The sequence below is a fragment of the Saimiri boliviensis genome, chromosome 6 (assembly GCF_048565385.1).
Source record: "Saimiri boliviensis isolate mSaiBol1 chromosome 6, mSaiBol1.pri, whole genome shotgun sequence".
Classification (NCBI taxonomy): domain Eukaryota; kingdom Metazoa; phylum Chordata; class Mammalia; order Primates; family Cebidae; genus Saimiri; species Saimiri boliviensis.
Window position 1 is genome coordinate 129,617,993 of NC_133454.1, and position 20,284 is coordinate 129,638,276.

The 20,284-nt window shown below is 55.9% G+C and overlaps 1 protein-coding gene across 5 annotated transcripts in view; it reads left to right on the forward strand.

The window, feature by feature from the left end:
* Positions 1-20,284, forward strand: part of CTTN (cortactin) — a 36,708-nt gene that overhangs the window by 12,098 nt on the left and 4,326 nt on the right. For 3 of the 5 annotated variants that reach the window (XM_074401820.1, XM_039471534.2, XM_074401819.1), the window contains 10 exons: positions 3,178-3,288; positions 4,595-4,649; positions 5,962-6,072; positions 8,073-8,183; positions 8,667-8,777; positions 10,098-10,208; positions 11,552-11,607; positions 13,915-13,984; positions 16,625-16,773; positions 19,456-19,545. In XM_074401820.1, coding sequence (XP_074257921.1) covers positions 3,178-3,288; positions 4,595-4,649; positions 5,962-6,072; positions 8,073-8,183; positions 8,667-8,777; positions 10,098-10,208; positions 11,552-11,607; positions 13,915-13,984; positions 16,625-16,773; positions 19,456-19,545 — 975 coding nt within the window. The remainder of the gene's footprint in view (positions 1-3,177; positions 3,289-4,594; positions 4,650-5,961; positions 6,073-8,072; positions 8,184-8,666; positions 8,778-10,097; positions 10,209-11,551; positions 11,608-13,914; positions 13,985-16,624; positions 16,774-19,455; positions 19,546-20,284) is intronic. The other 2 variants (XM_039471535.2, XM_039471536.2) reach the window with 2 other exon arrangements.

Consider the following 20,284-nt stretch of genomic DNA (forward strand, 5'->3'; position numbering starts at 1 on the left):
TTTTCCTTCCTGGAGAGAGAAGGTGGAAGAGACTGCAGTGTGTCTGCATGTTTCTTCAGGAAACAGGGCCCTGCATTCTGCAGACATCCTGCAGGTGAACTTTTGAGTCTGAGCAACCTAAGATTGTTGTGCCTGATGGATGTTTGCCGTCACTCTACGGAAAGAAGTCTGTCAGCCGGTGTTGGGTTCCAGTTGGTAATTCCATTCCTCTCCCACCTGGTGTACTGGTCGGATAAACATTTTGAGCTGGGCATGGCATGACCTTGCTGTGTCACAGTGAGCTGTATCTTGCTCTGTCCCCTGCAGAGCAGATGATATGAGGGGCCGGCGGGGAACCCAGAGCATGACCGTAAATAGCCTGGGGGAAGAGTGGGGTGGGGGCTGTCTGCAGGAAAGAGACATGGATGTTGCTGTGTCATTACCACAGAGATGCCCTGACACCGAGAAGAGCAGCCTGTGCAGAATACTTATCTTTGAAGTAAAAAAAAAAAAAAAAAAGTCTGGTAGCTTTTAGGAGTGCCGACGAGCAGACGGACCCGTGTTCCATGCAGTCAGCGAAGTACTGGATGGAAAGACAGATCCCCTGTGTTCAGTGCAGTGAGCCAAGCAAGTAGGTAGAAGCCTTGTTTCTACCTACTTGGGGCTTGTGGGGAGTTAGCACAGAGAGAAGTTTATTCTAAAAATGGGGCTCCCTGCTCTGGGTTGGGAAGATTACACATTGTGGGAGAGAAAGGAGATGTGTCCAGGGAGAGCCTGGTGAGGAAGCGGCTGTGGCTGGCTTCTCTGCTGCCCGAATCTCGCTCACCCTGGAACCTGCAGCTCAGGCCCTCTCGGGTGCCAGGAGCTCTCTGGAAGAGCCCTCACTTCCCCATCCCCTGTGCCCTCTCCGAGGCAGCCTTTGCTTCCCTCATCAGCCGTCCGCTCTGGGCTGGGCTTTTCAAGGATTGGGACTTGTCATCTTCACCCCGTGCCTGGCCTGGCACCATGAGCCCCGCCTCTTAAGCCGATTCCCTGGTGGAGCCCAGCAGACTTGTGGAGCCTCGCTCTCACCTGTCAGCCAGCACGCTGGAGAGCTTTCCTGGCAGGGCAAGGCCAGCATGGGGCGCTGCTGCTGCTTGGTCCTAGCTGGCATCTGGGCAAGGTTAGCTTCCAGCTCAGGTGAGCATCACGGGGCAGATCTGTTGTCAAAAATAACTCAGGGCCGGCTACCGGGACTCACATCTGTAATCACAGCATCTTGGGAGACCAAGGCAGGAGGATTGCGTGAGCCCAGGAGTTTGAGAGCAGCCTGGGCAACATAGCAAGACCCTGTTTCTACAAAAAAATAATTAATTGGGCATGGCGGTGCACACCTGTAGTCCCAGTGGCTTTGGAGGCTAAGGCAGGAGGATTACTTGAGCCTGGGAGATGGAGGCTGCAGTGACTCAGGATCGCACCACTGTGGCCCAGCCTTTGCAGCAGAGAGAGACTCTGCCTCAGGAAACAAACAGACCAAACTCAGATTCCAAACCGAAGGGAAAGTGGCTTAAGTTATTTGTCCACTCCAGAATTTGGAAAAAAAATAAAAAATGGAAATCCCTGTGTTAAGACTTGAGAAATATGTGCTGGAGACTTCCAGAAAAAAAGAACACATTGAGGACAAGCACACGAGAAGGGTCTGGCGAGGGCTGTCGGGATTCTGTTCACACTGGGGCTTCAGGCTGCGTCCATCGCGCACCGCGTTCTCCCCTTGGCACCGGCGGTGGCTGGGTCCGTCGCGTGGGGCTGGCTTCCTTCTTGCTCCCTTGGCTCCTTGCATCCCGGAGCCCTGAGTCTACGCGTTCAGGCTTCAAGACGGTCTTCCCTGTGTGACTCTTTCATAAGACGTGATCTTGTTACTGTGAGATGAGAAAGCTGGAAGCTTTGCCTGGCTGTCATACTGCCTTCTGATAAAAATTCACGCTGGGGAATCCCTTTGCATAGTCTGCCTCTGCCACCCGTTCATCTGTTTTCTGGGTGAGACCCTGGGGACATGACGGGCCGGCCGTCCCTGCTGCAGAGGGTTTGGAGGTGACGGCTCATGTGGACAGGGAGTCAGCTGCTGACCTCAGAACAACATGGGAAGAAAATGGCGCAGCCCAGGCCCGAGGCTTAGGGCGAAAGCTGCTTTCTCATTAGGGAAGAGAGTGGACACTGAGTTGCCAGCTGTGTGTCAGCACCGCCGTGGCATGCTGCTTGGGTTAGAATGAGGGGCTCCACATAGGAGAGGGAGTAAGGCTTTCTCCATGCCCTCTGCTGGGCCATGTGCCCATGCTGTTCACGAAGGAGCCCCTGACCCGGCTCTGCTGTGAGGAGGGAGCCCGGAACCCGGGGGCCTCGGTGGGGCTGGCAGGGCTGGGCGGGGCCAGCTCTTTGAGGGAGGAGATCTTTTCCACTTCATGCACCAGAGGATCTCTCTTCGAAACTGCCAGACACAAAAGCAGCTATGGACAGCACGCTGGTGAATGCGTGTGGCCCTGTCCCAGAGATGTTATTTACAGAAAGAGCTGGGTGCTGGGTCTGGAAAGGCTGGCGAACCCTAGGCTTACCTGCTGGCTTTGGGGAACAGAAGGTCCTCAAACCTGTGTGCACTGGCGGGGGCTGAGGACATGAATGCTGCTGAAATGAGGTGGCTGGTGGCCAGCACCTGGCTCCTGCCTGAATGGGGTGCTGCTCAAATCGAATGTGAGTCTGTGTTCTGCATACTGTTGTTGTTTATAGTCTATCAGAACGAAGTTGTTCATTTGCAGACTATTTGTTGTGCTGATTCTTGGGTTGTGACTGGCAGAGGCCCCACTTCAGTGGAGGCCAGCAGCGTCCCCCCCAGTGGGTCTCGCGGATCCTGCTGCAGGCTGCCAGCCCTGTGCCCCTTCTTCATGCCCGGTCGTGTCAGAAGTCCCCACTGGTGGCCCTGACCTGTGGCCAGGCTTCATGTGCAGCTTCCAGGAGCCCAGGGGCTGGGGTGGCCACGTCAACCTGGACCAAGGACCCGAGTCTCCCAGGCGTTGGGTCCCCTTTGTTGGCTCCCCCGTTGGGGGTGCTGACATAAGGTTTCCCTTCACTGACCAGGAGGTGGCTTCCCCGAGCCCTGCTCTGGGAGCAAGCGAAGTGCTGCAGGGCCGTCAGTGTCTAATGCTTTGTGTTTGGACCCTGTTTCAGTCAGCTGTTGGCCACGAATATCAGTCGAAACTTTCCAAGCACTGCTCACAGGTGGACTCGGTCCGTGGCTTCGGAGGCAAGTTTGGTGTCCAGATGGACAGAGTTGACCAGGTGAGTGATGCGGCGCTAGGGCCGGCTGGGGCAAGGGGGGTGTTCCCCATGGATCTCAGTCCCGTTGGGCCATTGGTAGTAGCAGGCAGGTGGCCTCCAGCTCTGGGGGACTGCAGAGAGGGGCAAATCGCTCCCGGGATGCTCTGAGAGCCTGGGCCCACCGGGGAGGCAGGACACAGTGGGCTTGCTGTAGCAGTCCCTGCGGCCACTCTTCACTGCATGCCCCAGTACTGGACGGCGCTGTCTGTCCAGATGTGCCAGCAGGGACCACTTCCACCTATGCTTCTCACGTGTGTGTGACTGTGACAAAGTGACATCTGAGCCTGTACTGGGGAGCAGGATGTGCTCCTTGGGTCCCGGACTCAGGCTTTGTGTCTGGGTATTGCAGTCACCCTAGGCCTGAGCCTCTTCTCTGATTCTCTTCGGCTCGGGGCTGTTGGCTCCTTTGTTTCATAGTGGAGCGATTAGGAGACTGGAGGGAGCTGATGCCAGTGGCAGGTTGTGGCCTTGTGACATGTTAGCCACGATTCCGAATTGATGTGTCTGTGAAATGAGGGGAAGGATCACATCTGTCTCACAGGCGTGTGCTCAGATGCCCCTCGCAGTGCCCGGCTGGCAGGGGTGCACCCCAGTGGCCACTGCTATTCTTGTTATTAATATTAATGTTCTCAGCGTGGCGTATTTGAACAGCAAGTTTTTGTAAAGCCCGTGGAATGAATCAGCTGCGCACACCCTGCCGCCGTGTGCTGGGGAGGGCAGGTCCCCGGGATCCAGCTTGGCCACCGTGTGCTGGGAAGGGCAGGTCCCCGGGGATCCAGCTTAGCTGCTGTGTGCTGGGGAGGGCAGGTCCCCGGGATCCAGCTTGGCCGTCACGTGCTGGGGAGGGCAGGTCCCCGGGATCCAGCTTGGCCGCCGTGTGCTGGGAGGGGCAGGTCCCCGGGGGCCAGCTTGGCCTCCACGTGCTGGGGAGGGCAGGTCCCCGGGATCCAGCTTGGCCGCCACGTGCTGGGCACGTCAGGTCCCCGGGATCCAGCTTGGCCGCCACGTGCTGGGCACGTCAGGTCCCCGGGGATCCAGCTGGGCCCCCTTGCTCTCTGGGCCTTGTGGAATGTTCGCTGGCCTGTCTGCTTAGGAGGCCAGAGCTCTTGCTTTACTGTCACCTACACTTGGCTTAGGACTTAGAGGTCACAACGACGTGTTTCATGGTTTTTAAAATTTCCTATGTCGTGAATTCAGAGAGATTGGTTTGGGGACATTGAACAAATGTATTTCTCCCCATGTTTCAATGTGTTTTTGGTCATCACAGTCTGCCGTAGGCTTTGAATACCAGGGGAAGACTGAGAAGCACGCCTCCCAGAAAGGTAAGATGTGAGAAGCACAGAAAGAGGCCGGTGCTCCAGGGGCCCTGATGGGAGGAGGCCACAGAGAGGAAGAGTGAAGAAAGGAGTGATGATGTTGCCCAGGAATGGTGATGCTCTCCAGCCTTGCATCATTCCTGGAACTGTTTCCTGGGCGGTGGCTGTTGCATAAGGAGGATTCGGCTCTTCTCTTGTTTCTTGATCATCCGGATGCCATATGATGGATGTGTCCCCCATTACACAGCCCCCTCAGAGCGCCCCCTCAGAGCAGCCCCCTCGGAGCCCCGGCATCTGGTGTCATTGTGGGGCCTCCCCCTTGTGGCGGAAGCCACCTTCCCTTCATCTGGGCGGTGCTGCTCCTAGAAAAGAGAGTTCTCAGGTTTATTGGCAAAAAGCTAACTCCCTGCCCCCCGCCCCACAGGATAGAAACCAGAGTTGTTAAATTCTTGTTTTCATTATGCACATACGGTCTTACTGTGCTGGGGATTAATCTTCATTACATCATACTAGTCTCATTTTTGAAAGACCAAGGCATATTGCTACCTTAAATTTCTCAGCTTATTTTTTGCAAGCTTATTTCGTTCTTCCTCTCCTGTGGCCTTGCGTCATCCGGGAAAATCTCTCAGTCCTGAAACAGCCTAGCTGCAGTCTGGGTGTCGGTAGCTGTGGGGTGGGCAGGCGGAGGATCAGTGTCTTATCTGCAGTGTTCAGCTGTGTGGCTTCAGATGAGGCTTTCTCTTTCCTTTTTTTTTTTTTTTTTTTGGTTTTTGTTTTGTGTGTGTTTTCTTGAGACACAGTCTTGCTCTGTGGCCCAGTTGGGAATCCAGTGGTGCCATCTCAGCTCCCTGCAACCTCTGCCTCTTGGGTTCAAACAGTTCTCTTGCCTCAGCCTCCCAAGTAGTTGGGATTACAGGCGTGCGCCACCACCCCTGGCTAATTTTTCTATTTTTCAGTAAAGATGGGGTTTCACCATTTTGGGCAGGTTCCTGGCCCCAGGTGATCTGCCCGCTTCAGCCTCCTGAAGTGCTGGTACTTTGTGTAAGGCTTTATAACTTTTACCCAAGCAGCTGATTTTCAAAGTGGGCACGCGGCTTCATTTCAAACAACACAGAGAAGCTGCCCTGTGACAGCTGACAGGACCCAGAACCCCACCAGGCCCCTGATGTGAAATGTGTCCAGCGCCACCCGTATGAAGCAGTGGGTGGCTCATATGTTTTAAAACGTGTGCTTGATCTGTTTGTGAGTTGTAACCCCTACACGCTTTTGCTCAGTTTGTTACCCGGCCCATGTGCTAACCGCTGCCCTGTCTCTTCAGACTACTCCAGTGGTTTTGGCGGCAAGTATGGCGTGCAGGCCGACCGCGTAGACAAGAGCGCTGTGGGCTTTGACTACCAAGGCAAGACGGAGAAACACGAGTCACAGAGAGGTGGGTGGCCTCCCAGTCCTTGTAATCGTGGGTTTACCCACAGAAGCACGCATGAGGGCATTTTCTCTCCGAACCCATGGATCGCTGTATTTTTTTAACTTAAAACATTTGCTGTTCTTTTTGTACCAGAGGATTTGGGCTTTTCCTCATTCGAATGGCTGCACTGTCCCCGCCGTGTGAGGATTCCGTAGTCCACATCACCATTCCTCATTTGAATGTGGAATTTAGGGTTTTTCTTTTTCTCTCTCTTTTTTTTTTTTTTTTGGTAGAGATGGGCTCTTGCCATGTTACCCAGACTGGTCTTGAACTCCTGGTCTCAAGCAGTTCTCCCACCTTGGTCTCTTTAAGTGCTGCAGTTACAGGCGTGACCTGTAAAATATTTCTTCTTTTCTTCTTTTAGATGGAGTCTCTCTCTGTCACCCAGGCTGGAGTGTAGTGGCATGATCTTGGCTCGCTGCAGCCTCTACCTCCTGGGTTCAAGTGATTTTTGTGCCTCAGCCTCCTGAGTAGCTGGGATTACAGGTGCACGCCACCACGCCTAGCTGATTTTTCTGTTTTTAGTAGAGACGGGGTTTTGCCATGTTGCCCAGGCTGATCTCGAATTCTGACCTCAGGTGATCCATCTGCCTCAGCCTCCCAAAGTGCTGAGATTACAGGCGTGAGCCACTGCGCCTGGCCAAAAATTGAATGCAGGAACATCTTGTACCTGTGTCTTAGACACGAGCGATCATTCAGAAGGATCAGCTCCTAGACCAGGAAGTGCTGGGTCAAAGGCTATCGAGTGTAAAGTTTCCCTAGATGCTGCCACGTTGCCTGTGGAGGCTGTGCTGACTTGCTTGGCCACTGACTGCATGCCCCGTCAACGTCGCTCACCCAGCGCTGCAGAGGGTGCGGCCTGTTGGCTTCCCTGCCCCTCTCTCGTTTGGCCTGCACATTTACGTTTTTTAAAAATATTTGCTCACATTTGAAAACTGAGAGCTTGACTATTTAAAAACTCAGATTTCTTTGAAAAATAAATACCCCGAACCAAGAAACACTCCTGGAAGATCCAGCACGCTGGCAGGCGTTTCCCTGAGGAAAGTACCGGCGGCCTGAAGGGCAGCTTGGCTTGCAGCAGTTGGTCGCAGCCTGGCCCGGTCTCACATGGGCTTCCCTGGGCTCCCGTTACGGCTCCGGCGTTTGCAGGCCCTGCCAGTTGCACGAGGCCTCTTTCCTCTCTCGCTCTCTTTCCCGAGAACAATCCGTTCCTCGCCTTCCTGATGCCGCACAGTCCTGAGCACCACGTGCTCCAGGAAGCCACATGAATGTGAGATGAATGTGTGACTGCAGGGAGCCGGGGAGCACGGACGTGGGGCTCCTAGGCCGCTTCAGGCCTGGAGCCTCTGTGTTTGTGCTTTCAGTGGGTCCACGAGAGCGTCGTGGTTTGGTGTCAGAGTGACATGCTCAGTGGCTTCATTTTGAGGTGAACTGATGTTTCCGGAAGCTGCTCTGTGTTGTGTCCTGTTTCCTGGCATCCCTCTGCTTGCTTCAGTTGGTGAAACGGAGTGGCCTTTGAAAGCCTGGCCCCTGGGCCGCCGCCTCTGCTTAGAGTGGTCTCAAACTCCCGACCTGAGGTGACCCACCCACCTCGCCCTCCCAGAATGCTGTGAATACAGGTGTGAGTCACCGTGCCTGGCCTGTTTTTTAAATGTATAGTTAATGATTTAACTTGGAGATGGAGTCTTGCCATGTTGCTTAGGATGGACAGCCTCCTGAGTAGCTGGGCTGTAGGCACACGCCTCCACGTCTGCTGACCAGTCTTTATGTTGCTGTTATTGCACATAAGTAGCACGTTCAGATATTGTCTGTATTATTCGGTGTTGCTGCAGGGGACCTGAGGGATTTTTGTGTTTTTTTAATTGAATGATCAAATACTTTGTTAAGGACCGCTAAGACCCTTGCATGTCCACTGATTTCACTTCTCCTTTTTATGTCATTCTTTTTTTGTTGTTTGTTTTTAGATTACTCCAAAGGTTTCGGCGGCAAATACGGTATTGACAAGGACAAAGTGGACAAGAGCGCCGTCGGCTTTGAGTATCAAGGCAAAACGGAGAAGCACGAGTCCCAGAAAGGTGTCTTCAGCTTTATCTCACTCTCTAGGCAGCCGCTGTTAATGTGACAGGGAAGAAAAAACACTGACAGCCCCTAACGTAGACGGCAAATCCAGAAACGCAGCTGCTGAATCAGAACTCGGAGCCTTAGCGTGTTTGACGCTCCAGCCCAGCAGCGTTGCTTGTCGTGGCGGCCGCGCTCCGCACGTCTGCGTTGTGCGTGTGAGCCTGTGCTGCCTCGTGGTGCGGGCAGGAGCTGCATGCGTGGGAGCTTCCGTGGGGTCCTGTCTGGCTTAGTCACAATGCCGAGGTCATAGGCCAGGTTATTTTCTGCCACTCTCCAAGGAGGGCCTCTTTGTGGATGTTATCTAAAATACTACCAGGGATCCAGAAGGCAAGGGTCGATTGAGTGAATCGTGTGTATTTAGCTATTGAAAACATACTTTTACCTGTGACCCACGCTACCTGTTAATGATGGGTTCTGGCCTTTTGTTGTGCATGTAGACTATGTGAAAGGGTTTGGAGGAAAATTTGGTGTGCAGACAGACAGACAAGACAAATGTGCCCTTGGCTGGGATCACCAGGAGAAATTGCAGCTGCATGAATCCCAAAAAGGTACATTGACTCTGCCCGTCCTGGAGATGGTTTGGGAAGCCTGTTTTTGTTGCTGCTGGGTCAGTTGGTGTGTGTTGTGTCTGCGTGTGCCTGCTGCACGTTGTTTTGTCTTCGCTGTTTGAAGTTGTCCTTTGTGCACCCCCAGTCCCCCAGTTCCAAAAACCCTCCAGCTAGGGTAGTCACAACCCCTCCCCACTGACATGGGGGTGGTGCCCAGGAAACTGGGTTTACCTAGGAGTGGGGTCATGGGTCAAGCCTGCAGCAGGGGGCTGGGTTTCCCCTGGGAGTGGGAACATGGGTGAAGCCTGCAGCAGGGGTCTGGGTTTCCCCTGGAGTGGGAGAATGGGTCAAGCCTGCAGCAGGCAGCTGGGTTTAGCTGGGGAGTGGAGACATGGGTCAAGCCTGCGGCAGGGGGCTGGGTTTAGCTGGGGAGCAGGGACATGGGTCAAGCCTGCAGCAGGGGGCTGGTTTAGCTGGAGAGTTGGGACATGGGTCAAGCCTGCAGCAGGGGGCTGGGTTTAGCTGAGGAGTGGGAGCATGGGTCAAGCCTACAGCAGGGGGCTGGGTTCAGCTGGGGAGTGGGGACATGGGTCAAGCCTGCGGCAGGGGGCTGGGTTTAGCTAGGGAGTGGGGACATGGGTCAAGCCTGCAGCAGGGGGCTGGGTTCAGCTAGGGAGTGGGGACATGGGTCAAGCCTGCAGCAGGGGGCTGGGTCAAGCCTTCAGCACTTCTGGGATGCGCTTGTCTTCTGCCTTCAGAAGGTGCAAAAGAAGCAGTGCTCCTAGTCCATGTTTCTTGTCTATAAAGTGGGCTGTGGTTTTTGGCAGGAGATACTTAGTTTGAACCGGAAGTGTTTTCTTGTCAGAACAGGTCCCCCATCCCTAGGAAAAGGAGTCTAAGGGGACTGAAACCTCCCAGGGTGAGCCAGTCCCGAGACAGGCAGGAGCAGGGCTGAGGCAGCTGTGGCGCCTTCCGCGTCTTCAGGGCCTCTCCTCCCGGGGACGCGGGTGCACACTCATCTGCAGTGTGGGTAGGACCCTCGGAATGAGCTGCATAGCCTGGAGTGCCTTTACTGTATTATTTCAAGTACAGTTCTTAGCCTGTTTCCGGATCTTGGCTGAGTGTTTGGATTTTCAGTTCATTCTTTAGCATTGACCTTTGAGCCAGCACTGAGCCTGGGGGTTGGATCTTGAAGGCTGTGATCCGGAGAGCCCTTGCTTTCTGGAAACAGTATTTGCTTCTGCACATGCTCCTGTAACTCTAACCCAACTGTGTTTTCTCTCTCGGTTGTTTTCCCGACTGTTGCTTGTGGATTTTCAGATTATAAGACTGGTTTTGGAGGCAAATTCGGTGTTCAGTCGGAGAGGCAGGACTCTGCTGCCGTGGGGTTTGATTACAAGGAGAAGCTGGCCAAGCACGAGTCCCAGCAAGGCACAGTTGCCACTAGCCTCCTACCTCCCCCACCCCCTCCCGTGCAGCCACTTCTAGCACAGACTTCAGGGCTCACCATCAGCACCTGCAACACGATCCTCCTGTGTCACCAGCTGTCAGCTGTCAGGCCATTGGGCACTTAAACCCACATCTGTTAGAGCGACACTGATGTTGAGCTGTTCCTTCGCTTTCTTCCCTGTATGCTTGCGATCTGCGTATGGCAGGAAGCGCCAGTTAGTGAGTGGGTGTCGTCTTTCTAACCCTGTGACTCATCCAGGATGTCTCTGGACCGGGCATGTCCGCTCTCCAGTGGCATCCTGCCCGAGGCTGTTCTGCCGTTAATGTGACTGCGGTGAGCCATTGAGTCAGGCCTTCCTGCTTTCCAGATGACAAGAGAGGTGTTTACTCCAACGAAGCTACTGGCCATTTGACCAGGGGCTTCGTAGCAGCAAGGCCCGGAAGACAGGCGCGTCCCGCGTGGTCTCTGTGTGTCATTTGTGGTGGTGTTTTTGGCCAGGGGTGGGAGGTTTCTCGTTTGTTCCGTTTGATGACACCGTATGTGTGACATCTCCACACAGAGCCACACAGTGTGCGTGAAGCCAGCTACGCACCCTTCCTTAGAGCAGTTACTTTGTGACCTTCAGAATCTGGACTGACTTGTTAGAGCCTGAACACGTAATTGGAAAAACAATCATTCCCTAACCCTGCGGGGCAGATTCTAGGCTTCCCACCTGCGGCGTTAGAAACGCACAGCAGTATTGAGGCCTGGGCAGGTGAACCCCCGGGCGGTCCCACAGACTGCATGGAGATGGCGGTGGCTCTCCGTGGCCTCACTCTGCATGACCGTGTGACTTTCATGTGGATCTGTGTTGCTGCAACAGAAGTGTTTGGCTGGTAGACTTTCCACATGGTTTTTTTTTTTCTTTTAAAAAGCAAGAGAACAAACTGCGATTGAGCCTCTTTTTAGCGCTCAGTAGAGCAGGAGCACAGGAGGCAGATGAGAATAAGCCCGTGCTGGTGCGGAAGACTGTGCTATTGAAGTGGCGTGCTGCACAGGCCTGTCCCTGCCCTCTTTCCTCGGCTTAGCTCCCTCAGCCCGCCGCCCGCTGCCCACCGCCCCGCCCGCCCCTCCCGCCCCTGGCCTGCGCTCGGCTTCCCCTGCCTGCGGCGCGTGGCCCTGGGTGGAAGCAAAGCTTGCCTTGCAAGTAGAGCCTCGCTTGGCTGTTGCTGTTCCTTCCGCTGCGGCGCACCTTCCTGGGCTGTCTCCGTCTCTGCATGCACTCGCGGTCGGCCCCACGCCCGCCTCCACCTCGCAGTAAGTGTCGTGTTTTGCCACGTTTCAGACTATTCCAAAGGATTCGGCGGGAAGTATGGGGTGCAGAAGGATCGGATGGATAAGGTAAATACTCAGACCCGGGGCTTGGTGTCTTGTGGGTGGGCGTGGCTCACTGCTGGCCGCCATCTGCGCATGTGATTTCCGTCGTGGCGGCGGCGGCGGCGGTGGCAATCGGACAGGCCTGTCCCCTTCATGGCCACGCTGTGGGGTGGGATTGGCACTGGCCCGTCTCCTAGCTGGGGGCGCAGGCCAGGCGGGCTCAGCACCTGCTGCGGCACAGCAGTGGACGCCTGGGCGGCCACAGGAACCCGGGTGGTCAGCATGAGCGGTGAGGGCCTCGAGGGCTCACGTCCATTTGAACTGAAATTCTTAACAGTAAATCAGGTTGGAACCTGAGTGTGTGAGACTTTGTGTGGGGCTGCCCCGCTGGCGGCCGGCGCTGCCTGTGTGACGATGCATTGTCTCCTGTCTTCAGCCTCACAGAGACTCAGACTCCACACTGCCTGCTCCTGTGCATGGCTGGCGGTCACGGGTGGCAGGGTCAGTCCTTGCCTTGCAGTTGACCACACAGTGCCATCCGGGGACTCCTGGTGTGGGCAGGCAGAGCAGGTGTTTGGGCTGGGGTCCCCAGGGAGCCCATTTCTGAGGGCAGCTGGGAGTTCACCAGGAGAAAGCTCAGGAGACCACAGAAGGGCAAGGCGTGGGCCTGGGTGGGAGTCACAGTAGATTCTCAGGAGTCACAGTAGATTCTCAAGGAGCCGAGCTGCAGACGGAGGGTGGGGAGGAGGGCTAGAGCCAGCCCCGGAGAGCGTCGAATGCTATAGAGCAGGTGTCCCCAAACTTTTTACACAGGGGACCAGTTCACAGTCCCTCAAACCGTTGGAGGGCCGCCACATACTGTGCTCGTCTCACTGACCACCAATGAAAGAGGTGCCCCTTCCTGAAGTGCAGTGGGAGGCCGGATAAATGGCCTCAGGGGGCCGCAGTTTGGGGACGCCTGCTATAGAGCATTCTGCACATCATTATGTGACATGCTCGACCATGAAAAGTTTAGCAGGCAAGGGACAGTGCAGGGATCCGCTTTGGGTGGATGTGGGGCCAACTGTGGAGCTGGAGAACTGGGAGGAGCAGATGTGGGTGTCAGTGAGAGACAGCTTGGGGAGGGCCGGGGCTGGGCCCACTGCGTGCAGAGTGGGGAGGGGGAGTAGGTGTGTGGTCAGGACACTAGGCAGGGGACCCAGAGGTGGCAGGGGCCTTGCAAAGCGCCAGGATGGGTGGAGGGAATGAGCTCCCCTGTGGGTGGGCCACAGGTTGTGGGTTTGAGGCTGGAACCTGAGGGGCTGCCTGTGCTATGGGTATCTGTGGTCAGCGTTGATGGTTTGGCGGTGACCGCTTGTGAGCACATGGGGAGGCAGCGTGGGGGTCCTGCCTTTGGGGTTCTTGTCTTTAATCCAGGAGGGGGTGGTGCTTCTCTCTGTCTCGGTTTGCTATGCAGTTGAGCCCCAAGCTTAGAGAGGGTGACTCAACTGCCCGGGTCCCACTACATCGTGGCATTGGGGCTACAACCGAGGTTGTGAGGTGAGGTTGTCCCCTGAGGGCGAGGCGATGTCTCCAGTGATTCTGGCAGGTGATGGGACCCAGTAAGGCTGATCGCCTTGCCTTTGAACAGGTGTGAGCGGCTCAGGGGACACGGAGTGGACCCAGGAGCTGACCGACAGGAGGAGGGAGCAGGGTCCGAGGAGGGAGGGGCGGGTCAGGAATGGGGGCGAGCAGGAGGTGCTGGGCAGAAAGGGGCCGTGGGGTGGGGGCTCTGGTGGCTTCTGAGCCTCAGAGCTTCTCATCAGAGGTGGTGAAACCTGCAGTAAACCTGGGCACGGCCACTGGTCTCCACGAGCCCTGCCAGTCTGCGCCTGAGTCAGCACTTAAGAGTCATCGCCATCGTTTGCTCAGACCAGAGTTGTGTCCCCTACAAAGCAGAGAGGTGTGATTGCACCACTGGGAAGTGTGGAGGACAGGCCACCCGAGGCTTGCGTGTGTCCCCAGCGTCGTCTTCCTGTAAATGCTCACACCTCTGGGTGGCGAGGGAGGGTGGGAAAGAGCTTGAAGCTGGTCCCAGAATTGATTTATGATAGAGCAGATGGAGATACTTTCTTATGCTTATGTCGACTCATGGTCGCCTACAAATGTGGTTGGTAATATTTTTCATGCCTCGGATAATGTGAAAAACCGAGAGGCCACGATGAGCGCTCCGGGCTATGTCCTGGGCCTTCGGGAAGATCTAGGGAAGGTATTTGCATCTGGTAGGAGCCATCACAGAGCGTGGAGGAGAGGGACAAGGGCCTTCCTGACGCCCACTTCCTGTCTCCACAGAACGCGTCGACCTTTGAGGATGTCGCCCAGGTGCCCTCTGCCTACCGGAAGACGGTACCTGTTGAAGCCGGTGAGTCCCGGCTGATCCCAGGAGCACTGTGTGGTTCCCCAGCAAAACACTGAGGGGAAGGACAGTTGTGAAACAGAGCCAGGAGCAGACGCACCGCTGGCAGAAAGCGCGGTTGTTGCTGCGTACTTCTGGGAAGTGATCCTTTTGATGCAGATCCTGTTTCTCCTGCAGAGGTTTAGAGTCACCTTTCAGACGCGGCGTGGTGGACAGCTCTTTCTGTGGGGTCCGTTTTGAGGGGCTCTTCCCACAGCAAGGAGGGGGGTTAAGTGCACATCATCACAAGGGTCCAGCTTCCAGCAGCAGCTGGGGCCTGCCCAGCTCCCTGCGCCACTCGGTCGCAGCTGCGACAGGAGGAGGATGTCAGGATGTCTGTGTGCAGGTGACAGCAGACATTGTCTCCGCTGCTGGTTCTTGGACCCTTGACGAGGTAGCTCGAAACCTGCCTTTTCTGTGCTGGGCACACGATGGAGTCGTAGGTGGGCCATGCCCGGGAGAACCAGATAGTTGGGGAATATTATACGTGAAAGTAAGTGCTAAATTTAGCCCAGGACGCAGAGAGCCACCACTGCCTGACCGTGGGGGCCACGGATCCGCAGTTCTCGGAGTTCGAGGGCCCAGGACACTTTGACACTTTGGCTTCTAGTTGGAACCCCTAAGACGTTGATGTATTTGATGACACTGACTATCTTAGAAATTAGAGGAATGTTTTATTTATTTATCTTTTTTGAGACGGGGTCTTGCTGTGTCATCCAGGCAGGACTGCAGCCTCAGTCTCCTGGGCTCCAGCAGTCCTCTTGCCTCAGCCTCTGAGTAGCTGGAACTATAAGCGCATGCTACTGTGCCCAGTTAATTTTTTTATTTATAGTAGAGTTGAGGTCTCACTAAAAGAGACCTGGTCTTGAACCACTGTGCTCCAGTGATCACCTGCCTCAGCCTCCCAAAATGAGTCACCACACCCGCTGGAAAGTTATAAATCAGTTCACCTAAAAATAAAAAAAACTAGGGCCAGGCGCTGTAGCTCACGGCTATAACCCCAGCACTTTGGGAGGTCAAGGAGGATGGATCACCTGAGGTCAGGAGTTTGAGACCAGCCTGGCCAACATGGTGAAACCCTGTCTCTACTAAAAATACAAAAATCAGCTGGGCGTGGTGGCATGTGCCTGTAATCCAGCTACTCAGGAGGCTGAGACAGGAGAATTACTTGAACCTGGGAGGTAGAGGTTGCAGTGAACCAAGATTGTACCACTGTACTCCAACCAGGGCGACGAGCAAAACTCCTTCTCAAAAAATAATGAAACGGGCCGTGCGCAGTGGCTCGTGCCTATAATGCCAGCACTTAGAAGAGTGACCTGGATCAGTTTTTGTAAATCTCCTTAACAGAGGACGGCTGTGTTCTCACATCTGCCTCTGCAGTCTGTCGACGTCACGTTGCTTAGGGAGAACGTGTGGAATTACCTAGGAAGGCAGCTGGGAAAGGGAGGGCCATCCGTAGCTTTGAGGGCAGTGAGGGAGTGAGGGAGTCCTGCGGTGCTGCCCAGGCTGGGCAGATGGTAGTGTTCCTGTCGGCCGGCTCCTTTGGCCCTGTGAAGGGCTCGCTTCCCCAGCGTGCTCGGGCAGCACCGTGTCTTGCTGCTTTGGAAGGTGCTGGATCTCTTGAGTTACGCTTCCAGTTGCGGACACTTTTCTCATTACACAGTACCAAAAAAATCACACTTGCTGTCATCGTCAACCTCATCGGCAGAGGCTAAGTGGAAATTGTCATGTTCGTGTGGCAGCTTCCCATTTTTCAAAATTCTTTTACTTGAAAGCTGGCGTTTTCCCATTGGCGACAAACACTACAGTAATTTTTCCTGACACAGTAGGCTTAGTTCACTCACTTGGGAGAAAACTGCTGCCAGATACCCAGCTTCGCCTGACCGTGGTGTCTGTCAGTTGTCATTTCAGGAGAAAACACTATTCCATGAGAGAACAGTCACCTTGCAGCCCTAACAGTTGTATCTGTGTACCTGAGACAGGCAACAGCCCCCACAGTCCTATACACAGCAGGGGGGGCTCGTGTGTCTTCCCCACTTTCGACTTAAATTATTACTATTTTTTTTAATAGATCTGGGATCTCACTATGTTTCCCAGGCTGGTTTCAAACTCCTGGGCTCAGGCAGTCCTCCTGCCTCAACCTCCCAAAGTGTGGGATTACAGGCATGAGCCACTGCCCTCTGGTCCATTTTTGTCACACAGAATATCAAAAAATATACTCAGTGGTTGAGATTTACTATATTCAATATACATCAATTTCAGTATACATTGGTACCTTTAACTGCTTTATCAAGGTCACACGTCTTTAAGGGAAATTGGCTGTTTTTGTTGAAGAATGTGAGTGTGGCGGTGAAGATGCTGTCTTGTTTAGAGATCTTCCTGGTGCCAGGTTTAGGGGATCGCCGTTCGCACCAGGTGCTCAGTGTCCTGCGGCAGGCGCCCGGTGCTGGCTCCAGGCCAGTGGGCTGAGCACAGCTGCAAGAACCGTTCCCTCCTCGGGGGTCAGGGGGTGACCGGTTCTGGGGAGGTCGCCTGCTGTGGGGCTCTTGTCCAGGAACTGTGTTTTTGGTGTGCTGAAGCCACACGTCCTCCCTCCTTCCTGTGTAGTGACCAGCAAAACAAGTAACATCAGAGCTAACTTTGAAAACCTTGCTAAGGAGAAAGAGCAGGAGGACCGGCGGAAGGCGGAAGCGGAGAGAGCTCAGCGGATGGCTAAGGAGCGGCAGGAGCAGGAGGAGGCCAGGAGGAAGCTGGAGGTGAGCGGTGAGGAGGCGGCTGGACCACGCTCTCTCGGATCAGAGCTGAGGGGCTTGAGGGCTCGGGCTGGGGCAGGGTCTATTCTTTCCTGCTCAGGCCAGGTTTTCCTTGGAAGGCATGCTTAACTCTCCTGTAAGGCCCTCCTTTAAGGCGCTTGTAACTTGCAGCCGCATGTAAGCTTAGTCTCTGGCCAAGATGCTCCAGGCAGCCTGCTAGCCCCACCCTGGCCTTGCTGGCCGAGCCCCAGGACCCGCCAGCCTGCCCGGCCCTTTGTCCCGGAGCTGACAGCAGAGTCATGTTGGCTTCCTCCTGCAGGGAGCTCCTGTCCAGATGTCAGCCCGAGTCTTCTCACTCCTCCCCCTTCAGGAGCCCCTCCTTTCCCAGGGTGGAGTTTTGGGGTTTGGAGGGGACTCTGTGCAGAGGCAGCCTGCTCTCCGGGCCCTGCTTCTGCTCAGCCACACAGCCCCTCACTCACCCAGGCCCCTGGGCTTTGGAGAAGCGCCCCCAGAGGAAGATGCCAAAAGCATGCCCCTGGCGGGGGCAGAGCTCAAGCCTGTCTCTGGGTGCCTTGGGTCTAGCCTGGGTGGCTTCCCGCCGGCAAGGAATTTCCTTGTGCTCAGCTGGATTTGGGGGCCGTAAATAGAGCCGGGGGCTACAGATGCGTGTGTGTGTAGTTACCAAGCGTGGCTCTGCAGCTGCGGCCTCTGCCCACCCCAGGCCCTGCTACAGGGCCACACGGCACGTGGTACTTCATGGGTTTAACCTGTGGATGGCACCAGGTAACGTGGGAATTTACAACTGTCCTGTTGGGGTCAGGCAAGGCCATAGATGACAGGAACCGTGCGAGGATCTCAAGACCAGGGGTGGTTTTTTCTTCAACAAGACAAGACAGCACTACCATTGTTCCCGTTAGAGTGAGACAGCCTGCGGAGGCAGAGGAGGGAGGGGGTTTGGAGTGGACACACGGGGTTCAGATCCTGCCTGGGCGGCTCCCTAGCCAGTATGCCTGTGCCTGCCACCTTGCCCTCAGACTCAGCGTCCGGCACTGGAGCCCGTAGGCTGTCAGTGAGTTTCCTGTTAACTGCCGTAGCCACCACCACACAGACAGCATGCCGCTAGTGTCTACAGCTCTGGAAGCCAGAAGTCCTCGGAGATGTCAGCAGGGCTGTGTTCCTCCTGGCGGCCCCGCGGCCCCATCCTTCCATCTCCAGCCTCTGCTTTCATCATCACCGCCCCCATCTGTTCTCACACTCCTGCCCTGCTCCTCGAGAGACCTTTGATTATATTGAGTCCACCCAGACAGTCCAGAGATCTCCCCCTCACAGAACCTGTAGTTTCGTCACACACACAGTCCCTCCGCATGGGATCTGAGGGATGGGATGTCAGCAGCTTTGAGAGGCCATTATTCTACCCCAGCTCATCTTTTAGCCCCTGAAGATTCATGTCTATCCCATATGCAGACACACTCAGCCCACTTTAAGGTCCCCAAAGTCTCAGCCCATTGCAGCATCAACTCAGGCTCCCAAGTCTGCCTGACTTGTCTAATCATGTGTGGATAAGACATGAGCCGTGGCCCAGTCCTGCCACTGTCGCGTCACTGGCTGTGTGATCTCAGCCTCAGAGCACAGTTCCCCTCGGATCCTGCCTAGGTGCTGATGGGATCTGAGTCTTGGGGCTCCAGCTCAGCCTTGGGCCTAGGTGCTGATGGGATCTGAGGCTTGGTGCCCTGGCTCAGTCTTGGGCCTAGGTGCTGATAGGATCTGAGGCTTGGTGCCCTGGCTCAGCCTTGGGCCTGGGTGCTGATGGGATCTGAGTCTTGGGGCTCCAGCTCAGCCTTGGGCCTAGGTGCTGATGGGATCTGAGGCTTGGTGCCCTGGCTCAGCCTTGGGCCTGCGTGCTGATAGGATCTGAGGCTTGGTGCCCTGGCTCAGCCTTGGGCCTGGGTGCCGATGGGATCTGAGTCTTGGGGCTCCAGCTCAGCCTTGGGCCTGGGTGCTGACAGGATCTGAGGCTTGGTGCCCCAGCTCAGCCTTGGGCCTGAGTACTGATGGGATCTGAGGCTTGGTGCCCCAGCTCAGCCTTGGGCCTGAGTACTGATGGGATCTGAGGCTTGGTGCTCTGGCTCAGCCTTGTGCCTGGGTGCTGACAGGATCTGAGGCTTGGTGCTTCGATTCAGCCTTGGACCTGGGTGCTGAGGGATCTGAGGCTTGGTGCTCCGGCTCAGCCTTGTGCCTGGGTGCTGACGGAATCTGAGGCTTGGTGCTTCGGTTCAGCCTTGGGCCTGGGTGCTGAGGGATCTGAGGCTTGGTGCTCCGGCTCAGCCTTGGGCCTGGGTGCTGACGGGATCTGAGGCTTGGTGCTTCGGTTCAGCCTTGGGCCTGGGTGCTGAGGGATCTGAGGCTTGGTGCTCCGGCTCAGCCTTGGGCCTGGGTGCTGAGAGATCTGAGGCTTGGTGCTCCGGCTCAGCCTTGGGCCTGGGTGCTGAGGGATCTGAGGCTTGGTGCTCCGGCTCAGCCTTGGGCCTGGGTGCTGAGGGATCTGAGACTTGGTGCTCCGGCTCAGCCTGATTCCACGCCTTCCCCCAGAGTGTGTCTAGAGCTTGGGCGCCATCTTTTGAAACATGGCAGGTGTGACAGTGCAGAGCAGTATGGCAGCATTCTGATTGCTGTTTGTTTTCACAGGAGCAAGCCAGAGCCAAAACACAGACACCCCCTTCATCTCCCCCACCTCAGCCGGCTGAGGAGAGGCTGCCTACGAGCCCCGTCTATGAGGTTGGTGTCTGGTGTCTGAACTGGTATGACTTACTGCCAGAGCCCAGGCCCTGTTTGTGTAGTGGAGGAAGCCCTTGAGGCCGGCAGCACTGCATGGACGTTGAGAGCATTGCTGCGATCCGGGCCGGATCGGGGTGGGCCAGCATTGCCTGGGGGTGGGCAACATGCCCCAGTGCTGTTGGGACAGTTGTAGGCCCCTGTGCTGTCCTCTTACCCCTCTGCAGCCTGCTGCCATCTGGCCACTTCACTGCAGTCCCCGCTGGGGTCACCTGCTAGCAGATAATCAGATAGGGGGTCTTCACCCCACTTTCTGCTGTGCTGGAGGCCGCTGCCCTCCCTTGGCACTGAACTCCTGCCTTCTATGCTTGCCCCATTCAGCTCTCCCGCCTTGCAGCCCCTCCCGAGTGTGTGCAGACGTGCTCTCCGGCCCTCCCTGTATTGCTGACCCCCTCACAGGTCCTCGTCCCCGAGTTACTGAGCTGCCTGTTGATGCCCCACCTGACTCTGACTTCGGGCCTCCTCCCTGCCAGCACCTCTGTGCTAACCACCACCTCTCCTGGCCTTGGCCCTGCGCCTTCTCCGTCCTGTAGCCATCATCCTGGTCTGTGGATTCATGTATCCTCACCCAGGAGCCAGTGAGTTACAGGGGCGCACACTCCAGTCTGTGGCAGTTCAGGAGCCCAGAGAGAGCCCTGGAGGCGGGCAGGGTCTGGGGCCTGGGCCTTGCTGGCCGAGGCCT